At 40.9% G+C, this 10030-nt stretch overlaps 1 protein-coding gene across 2 annotated transcripts in view; it reads right to left on the bottom strand.

Moving 5' to 3' along the window:
* tln1 (talin 1) overlaps positions 1-10030 on the bottom strand; it is a 101018-nt gene that overhangs the window by 28648 nt on the left and 62340 nt on the right. For both annotated transcript variants that reach the window (XM_056233228.1, XM_056233229.1), the window contains 5 exons: positions 6065-6262; positions 5771-5910; positions 3381-3474; positions 1677-1766; positions 1460-1582 (listed from right to left, as the gene is read on the bottom strand). In XM_056233228.1, coding sequence (XP_056089203.1) covers positions 1460-1582; positions 1677-1766; positions 3381-3474; positions 5771-5910; positions 6065-6262 — 645 coding nt within the window. The remainder of the gene's footprint in view (positions 1-1459; positions 1583-1676; positions 1767-3380; positions 3475-5770; positions 5911-6064; positions 6263-10030) is intronic.

Here is a 10030-nt window from a genome sequence, read left to right as displayed (position 1 = left end):
CTGCTGTTACACACACACACACACACACCAGATACGCCCCCTGTGAGAAACACAACACCGTCACTGCTGTTACACACACACACACACACAACACCGTCACTGCTGTTACACACACACAGACACACACACCAGATACTCCCCCTACGAGAGACACAACACCGTCACTGCTGTTACACACACACACACACACAACACCGTCACTGCTGTTACACACACACACAACACCGTCACTGCTGTTACACACACACACACACCAGATACGCCCCCTGTGAGAGACACAACACCGTCACTGCTGTTACACACACACACACCAGATACGCCCCCTTTGAGAGACACAACACCGTCACTGCTGTTACACACACACACACACAACACCGTCACTGCTGTTACACACACACAGACACACAACACCGTCACTGCTGTTACACACACACAGACACACACACCAGATACTCCCCCTACGAGACACAACACCATCACTGCTGTTACACACACACACACACACAACACCGTCACTGCTGTTACACACACACAACACCGTCACTGCTGTTACACACACACAGACACACACACCAGATACTCCCCCTACGAGAGACACAACACCGTCACTACTGTTACACACACACACACACACACAACACCGTCACTGCTGTTACACACACACCAGTTCGAGATATCACCATCTGATTTAGCAACAACCCTCGCACACACACACACACACCCACCCACCCACACACAGTTGTTTTTAAGGCAATCATAGTATATAAAATTAAGCTTACATTTTGCATTTTTTATTTTATTTATATTATATTTTAGTTTATAATGATGGAAAATAGCATTATTTATAGTAATAGTTCTCAGCTTGTTTTCTTGATCCTGCATTAAGGATATGGTATACAGTAAGTATTCAAATTGTGATGACAGCATAAGGGAATAATCAACAGTTTTTATCATAAAAGCCTTAGAAGGACAAACCTGACCCACACACACACACACACACACACACGAAGCACCTTTGAGTCACATGGCAGCTGTGAGTGCTTGTGAACCACACACAGGAAGCAGTTAAATATGACTCACTGCCAATCAAAACCATTATGAATTATTTTTGCACAAGTGTGTAAGAGTGTGTTCTTATGCCTGTAAATAACAAAAGCATGAAGGTGTGTGTGAAAGCACAAAAGACAGTCAAGTAAGGTAAATGTGCTTGTTCATTTAATACGCTCCTGTAACTCCAGATGTGTGACGCATCATAGCACTGATACATTTCATCACGCACCGCCTCTTTAGGTCAAAGCAGCATCATTTAGAAGAGACGAGTTACACACACACGCTGGGTTTCCATGTTTTATGGGGAATTTCCATAGACATAATGGTTTTTATACTGTACAAACTGTATTTTCTCCCCTTACACTAAACCTACCCATCACACACACACACACACACACGTTGTTTTTACCTGAGCGGCTGCCTCAGTAAGACCACACAGCGCTTTAGATGCTGAACTGACCGAGTCTCCAAACTCTGGCAAGTTACTGTTCTTGGCATTATGGGAAATGCCAGCCATGGCCTCTCCCAAAACCTGCACACATCATCAACATTACACACAGCTTTGGCTCAGCACTGGGACTGGGGGATACAGGGGAAATATATAAACACTGTGATCTCTGTGGCACCTTTGAGTTCTCCATCACACTGTCAATACAGTCAAAGTAGCCCAGATCATTGACGGCTTCTGTAGGATTCTCCAGCATTCCTCCAACCGTCTGCGGTACACACACACACACACACACAATACACCAAACAGATGTCAGGGATGCAAGGCAGTTTTTTGGTAGGTTCAGGTTTTAGGATTTTAGTTCTGTCTAAATTGAAAAGTGAAGCTAACGCATTTGATCGCCCCCTGGTGGCTGTCTGCAGTATAGCTCATAAACTCCGCCCACTCCATGTAATCGAATGGGACGTGTGAAAACAAAAAAACAAATCATCATTAAGATGGTTTCTGTCATTTTAGGTAGTTCTTATCTATGTCCAAGTGTTTGTTTTACCAATAAGTTGGTTATAGTTAGTTATTTAATGCTATGAAACGGGGTGTGAGGTGGTGATTGACAGCTGTGTTAGCGAATGAGTGTGCAGGAGTGTGAGTGTGGGCGGGACCTTGATACCGCGGCTCCACTACTGCACACACTCGGCCTACGAACTATGGAATTGCAGCAAGATTATAATAGTTGTTTGTGGGTTTATTTTGGCTTCATTTTTCTACATTGGAAGGAAGTAGAAACATGTCGTCAATCTTTTTGTCTGAATAAAATCAGAAATAAACTTGCGTTTATTAGTTTGTTATTAAAATTCCAGTGCTGTTTAGGCCCTTTTTAAGATATGAACATTTTGTATAAAGTTAATAAAAAACAGAACAAAAACAAAAAAAAGATTTATACTGTTCAAAAGTTTGGGGTAAGTAAGTTTTTTTTAGTCAGTAGAAAAATAAAAAAAGTAATTATTTTATTCAGCAAGGATGCATCAAATATTAAACTGATCAAAAGTGACTAAAGAGGTTTATAATGTTACAAAAGATTTCTGTTTCAAACAAATGCTGTTCTTTTGAACTTTCAAAGTATCATGAAAAAAATTAATCTCAGTTTCCACAAAAATATGAAGCAGCACAACTGTTTTTTTTAACGTTGATAATAATGAGAAATGTTTCATCATATTAGAGTGATTTCTGAAGGATCATGTGACTCTGAAGACTGGAGTAATGATGCTGAAAACTCAGCTTTGATCACAGGAATACATTACACTACTATATATTCACATAGAAAACTGCTGTTTTACATTGCAAAAATATTTCACTGTTTTTACTGTATTTCTGATTAAATAAATGCAGCCTTGGTGAGGAGAAGAGACGTTCAAAAACATTTAAAAAATCTTACAGACCCCAAACTTATAATCGGTAGTTTAACTTGTCTAAAAAACAAATCTGAATGGATTCTGTACGTTTTAGTTGAATTATTGTGGAAAAGAAACATCCAAACAATGCTACTTTAAAACATGCACTGTTGCTTTGCTTTGATTTCCAATATCCTCCAATAACAGCACACTGCAAACTACTGCCGCTCAGTATCACACAGGCTTTCAACTCATGCATATACATATATGAAAGAGCATGGTATATGCAAAATAAATATTTTTATTCTAATGAATACTGTAATGAAACAATTTGGACAAGTTATGGCACAAAAAGGAGTGTCATCTCTCCTCATAAACAGATTGAGATCTGTGCTGAACATGAGAGAATGCGAACGCTGCATATGAGAGTGAGTCACTCACACAAACTGATGAACAGAGAAGATGATGAGGTAAAAGAGAGAGAGAAGAAGCACCTCAAGCTCACGGAGAGCGTTGTCACACTCCTTCTGTCCCGGAGCCTGCTGGGTACACATGCTGATCAGCTGATTAATGCTGTCTGTCACCGCGCTATCGAGAGAGAGAGAGAGAGAGACATTAGAGTTTGCTGGAAAGAGAAGGAATAGTGTGAGAGATCTATGAGGAACAATCCACCCACGTGTGCTACCACACACTGACACTCTCTCGCTCGCTTTCTCTCTCTCTCTGATGCTCTGTGAGGGAGTTTAAGGAATGTGAGCAGTGAAAAGCCATTAACTGTTGTCGTTTCATCCTGTCTTCTTCTCTCACACACTCACACACACATCAGAGAACAGCACTGATACAAACAGGTTTGCTTTTATAGATGCCCATTACATAACTGTGCTCATTCCAACCTAAATGTGTATAAAAGCGAGCATGCCACTTATGTAATGTGTGTCAATAGCTGTGTGTGTGTGTGTGTGTGTGTGTGAGAGAGTGAGTGCACAATTTCTTCCTTACTATCACAGGCTCTGATAGGATAGCATGCCATCACAAAGCACAGCATCTGACTGAAATCTCTGCAGAAATGCTTCAAAACACAGTGAGCTGCAGTTTAGATGCACTCCTGACACAGAGACGGTTCAAACAGTATACGGTTTAAAACAGCATAGTTATACTAAATTGTTGCAATTTACCGTCATAACTGTGATATTTAAAACTGAAATACTGATATCATGTTAATCGCACATGTTCAGTAATGTAAATAAATAAGCTGGTTGACACTCTAACATAGTAGGTGGCGCTATTGCACCGTAACGCTGGTTGCCACCCGTAATAAAACTTAAAAAAAAGATGACACAGTACGTCTGAAATCACATACTCTCTTGAGTAGGTACTTATTTTGAATAAGTAATTACTTCACCACTGCTAAAAAGTATTCAGAATCTCACAATAAGTAGTAGGAAATCGGAGTACTTTTTGCTGTGAATTCAGACATACTTCTACATACATACTACTCGTTTACTATATAGTAGGGAAGTATGCGATTTCGGACGCAGGCACAGTGTGTTGCTACTACTGACGCATAAAATCATGTCGGAGGAGATGACCGGCGAGAGCAAGACACTCTGCCTGCACCTGGAAAAGTTCTTCAGATTGGATAAAAGAGATTGTTAAAGTCTTCAGTCTGATCTATGGCAACTTCATTCTGTTTGCTTTTCTACAGTTACGATTACAAACTCTTCCGTTGACCGTTCCCTCCGAGTCAATCTTTGTTTATTTTGTATTTTCTCTTGTTTGGCCAAAGTTAAAAAGGTTTTTACTGATAGCATTATTCATTTACTATAGATAATGCAAAAACATCATTATCGTGAATTCTTTTGGCCATGATAACGGTCTGATATCGTGACAGCCCTAGCATGCATCCTTAGCTACTGGCCTTGTGGGAGGGCTTTCATGCCCTCAAGAGTTTATTATTCCGTTCATTTGTCCTTCATCTTCTACTGCTTTTATGTTTTAAATGGAAGGTCCCACTTTAAATGAAGTGTCTTTAACTACTATGTACTATGATTTTAAATTAAAGGTGCAGTAAGCGATATTTGAGAAACACTGTTGAATGTGGATCGGACTGAGCAGGACAACACACTTATAGCCAATTACAAAAGAGAAAAGCTCAGAGGAATGTCACTGGAAATAAAGGGTTATGATCAGGCAAGAGCTTTAGGATCCGCGTTAATACTAGAAAAGCTGCCCAGAGCTCAGCGGGAAGGCCTGAGGACGTCCACTAGTGTTGTTTCTACTCCACACGTGAGTAACACTGGTTTGGCTTTGTTTCACAGAACCAAGATATGCTGCTGTTGTAATGTTAGCTCTAGTAACAGGACAGTTTGAGTGTCATTGAAGCTTCAGCTATGATAAAGAGACATCCACTCTTGCATTGTGTGTTTGTGGGCGGAGCAATGAAGGGAGGGGTGTGTTTGTGTGTTTCTCAGAAACCCTAACTGCACCTTTAATCATTTCATACAACGCACTTGTTGTGTACATGCAGGATATTACATTGTACTTAAATAAATAAAACTGTAATTAATTTCTGTAATTACACTGTTGACCCTTCCCTTAGGCTGCGTGTCTAACCTGTCCTAAACTCCCCCGTGTATAACAGCAAAAATGTTTTGCAAAACAACATCAACACAATAAATACATTTTACCAAACAATTATTTTTTGATGTAAGTGCATTGTAGTTAAAGACACCTAATTTAAAAGTATGACCAACTGGGGTATTACCAAAGTCATCCAAACCTTTCAATCACTATTTCATATTTTTGTATGTAACCATCTATATTGGAAACAGTTTAATGACAAATTGGTAATTGAAAAACAGGAGACAGATGGCAGGAGTCTAACCGAGCGGCAGCGGCGAGCTGGTTTTTCAGGTTTGGTGAGTTGGGGTCTGTAGACAGAACTTTAGCAGCCAGCAGGAGTTTGCTGGAGGACATGGAGATGGTCTTCAGGTTGGTGACCACTTGAGTCTGGTCCTCTTTAGACTATAGGAAGAGACGAGAGGAGGAGACATCATTCACCATTCAATCTACTCATTCATTCATCCATCTATGAAGTCTCAAACGACTCTCTCAGGACCTTGTGCTAATGAAAGAATAGTTTAAAGTAATGTAATTCAATGTATAATACACAGCATACATGTGATTGTCCAGCCATGTCCACTCCGGCCTGCAGGAAGTGGTTAAAGTCTTGTCCGAACTTCCCGGAGGCCTTGGCCAGGTCCTGTGTGTTTCCCCGGGACGCCTGCACCAGCTCATTGGCCGACTGGTTCAGGCCCGCCGCGGCCTCATTCAGGTTACCCTGAGCCTCCTGGAAACTCTTCCCGCTCACTGGGAACTGAAGACACGACACAAACACAAACATCAGAACCACTATTTATAATGGGAACAGTAACTGTGATATGGCTCACTGTAATAATGAACAGTAACAGGAAACTTTGTTGTTGGAAAGCCTGGATAGGAAGTTTGAAGAAGTAACTTGTGATGCAGCCTGAATCATAATCACACGTGTTCGTGGTTTCGACTGAGCCGGGTCTCTCCATCTCTGTCACTGATGGAGTTTGGGTTCTTGTCACGGTCGCCTCTGGCTTGCTTAGTTGGGGACACTTAATATTAATATTCAGCAATATTATTGATACTATTGGATGAGAACTGAACTGAGCTTTTTGCAGAGCTGCTTTATAGATGAAATTAACTAATTTAATAATTGATTATCTTTACAACAGACCTGAATCAACACTAAACTGGCTGTCATTATTTTCCTGGTATCTCTGTAAAGCTGATTTGAAACAATCTGTATTGTATAAAGAGCTATATAAATAAAGGCGACTTGACTAGTAAAGTTTTGGATGGACAGATAGACAGATGAATGGACAGATGGATGGATGGAAGGAAGGAGAGATAAACGGATGTACAGTATGTACAGATAAATAAATAGGTGAATGAACGGATGGATAGATGGATGGATTGATAGAGAAGAATAGGCGGATGCATGGATGGAAGAATGGACGGACTGATGGATGAATAGACGGATAGATGGACAGATAGGCGGATGGATGGATGGACTGATGATGGATGGATAGAAGAATAGACAGAGGGATGGATGGACAGATTGATGGATGAATGGACAGATGGATGGACGGACAGATAGATGAATAGATAGATGGATTCATTGAGAGAAGAATAGGCGGATGGATGGATGGATGGAAGGAAGAAAGAAAGAATGGATGGACTGATGGATGAATAGATGGCTGGATAGACAGATAGACAGAAGAACAGACAAATAGGCGGATGGATGGAAGAATTGACAGAAGGATGGATGGACAGATAGTTTGAATGATGGACAGATTGATGGATGAATGGACAGATGGATGATAGATAGACGGATGGATAGATAGATGGCTGGATGGACGGAAAGATGGATGAATAGATGGACAGATGGATGATAGATAGATGGATGGATGGACAGATAGATGAACAGATGGATGGACAGATGAATGGACAGATAGATGAACAGATGGATGGACAGATGAATGGACAGATAGATGAACAGATGGATGGACAGATAGATGAACAGATGGATGGACAGATGAATGGACAGATAGATGAACAGATGGATGGACAGATGAATGGACAGATAGATGAACAGATGGATGGACAGATGGATGGACAGATAGATGGACAGATGAATGGACAGATAGATGAATAGATGGATGGACGGATGTATGGACAGATGAATGGACAGACAGATGGACAGATGAATGGACAGATAGATGAACAGATGGATGGACGGATGTATGGACAGATGAATGGACAGACAGATGGACAGATGAATGGACAGATAGATGAACAGATGGATGGACAGATGAATGGACAGATAGATGAACAGATGAATGGACAGATAGATGAATAGATGGATGGACGGATGTATGGACAGATGAATGGACAGATAGATGGACAGATGAATGGACAGATAGATGAACAGATGGATGGACGGATGTATGGACAGATGAATGGACAGACAGATGGACAGATGAATGGACAGATAGATGAACAGATGGATGAACAGATGGATGGACAGATGAATGGACAGACAGATGGACAGATGAATGGACAGATAGATGAACAGATGGATGAACAGATGAATGGACAGATGAATGGACAGATAGATGAACAGATGAATGGACAGATAGATGAATAGATGGATGGACGGATGTATGGACAGATGAATGGACAGACAGATGGACAGATGAATGGACAGATAGATGAATAGATGGATGGACAGATAGATGAACAGATAGATGGACAGATGAATGGACAGATAGATGAACAGATGAATGGACAGATAGATGAATAGATGGATGGACGGATGTATGGACAGATGAATGGACAGACAGATGGACAGATGAATGGACAGATAGATGAATAGATGGATGGACAGATAGATGAACAGATGGATGGACAGATAGATGAACAGATAGATGGACAGATAGATGAATAGATGGATGGACGGATGTATGGACAGATGAATGGACAGATAGATGAATAGATGGATGGACGGATGTATGGACAGATGAATGGACAGATAGATGAATAGATGGATGGACAGATAGATGAACAGATGGATGGACAGATAGATGAACAGATAGATGAATAGATGGATGGACAGATGAATGGACAGATAGATGAACAGATGAATGGACAGATAGATGAATAGATGGATGGACAGATGGATGGACTGATAGATGAACAGATGGATGGACGGATGTATGGACAGATGAATGGACAGACAGATGGACAGATGAATGGACAGATAGATGAACAGATGGATGGACAGATAGATGAATAGATGGATGGACGGATGTATGGACAGATGAATGGACAGACAGATGGACAGATGAATGGACAGATAGATGAATAGATGGATGGACGGATGTATGGACAGATGAATGGACAGATAGATGAACAGATGAATGGACAGATAGATGAACAGATGAATGGACAGATAGATGAATGGATGGATGGACAGATGAATGGACAGATAGATGAACAGATGAATGGACAGATAGATGAATAGATGGATGGACGGATGTATGGACAGATGAATGGACAGACAGATGGACAGATGAATGGACAGATAGATGAATAGATGGATGGACGGATGTATGGACAGATGAATGGACAGATAAATGAATAGATGGATGGACAGATAGATGAACAGATGGATGGACAGATAGATGAACAGATAGATGGACAGATAGATGGACAGATGAATGGACAGATAGATGAACAGATGAATGGACAGATAGATGAATAGATGGATGGACAGATAGATGAATAGATGGATGGACAGATGAATGGACAGATAGATGGACAGATAGATGAACAGATGGATGGACAGATGAATGGACAGATAGATGAACAGATGGATGGACAGATGAATGGACAGATAGATGAATAGATGGATGGACAGATGAATGGACAGATAGATGAATAGATGGATGGACAGATGAATGGACAGATAGATGAACAGATGGATGGACAGATAGATGAATGGACAGATAGATGGACAGATAGATGGACAGGTGAATGGACAGATAGATGAACAGATGGATGGACAGATGAATGGACAGATAGATGAATAGATGGATGGACAGATGAATGGACAGATAGATGGACAGATGAATGGACAGATAGATGAATAGATGGATGGACAGATGAATGGACAGATGGATGGACAGATAGATGAACAGATAGATGGACAGATGAATGGACAGATAGATGAACAGATGGATGGACGGATGTATGGACAGATGGATGGACGGATGTATGGACAGATAGATGGACGGATGTATGGACGAACAGACAGATTCTGTTCAGATTTTTGTATTCATTATTTTGTATATCAACAGGGTTCTGGATTCTTCTTCTGATATCCACCTCTGCTCAGTCAAACAGTCTTGAGCGCCGCCAAGCTGCAGTCTTCTGCAACAGCAGTTGCTCTTGGCATGTGACTAAAAGCACAAATCTCATTAGATGGCCAGTTTTCCTCACAATGGGATGGTAAAGAGATTAGTACGCGGCTCTGTTCAGACTGACAAAAACA

This window comes from Rhinichthys klamathensis, unplaced genomic scaffold, assembly GCF_029890125.1.
Source record: "Rhinichthys klamathensis goyatoka isolate OS25496 unplaced genomic scaffold, OSU_Roscu_1.1 h1tg000363l_1, whole genome shotgun sequence".
Classification (NCBI taxonomy): Eukaryota; Metazoa; Chordata; class Actinopteri; order Cypriniformes; family Leuciscidae; genus Rhinichthys; species Rhinichthys klamathensis.
This window is presented reverse-complemented; position numbering and strand designations above follow the sequence as displayed.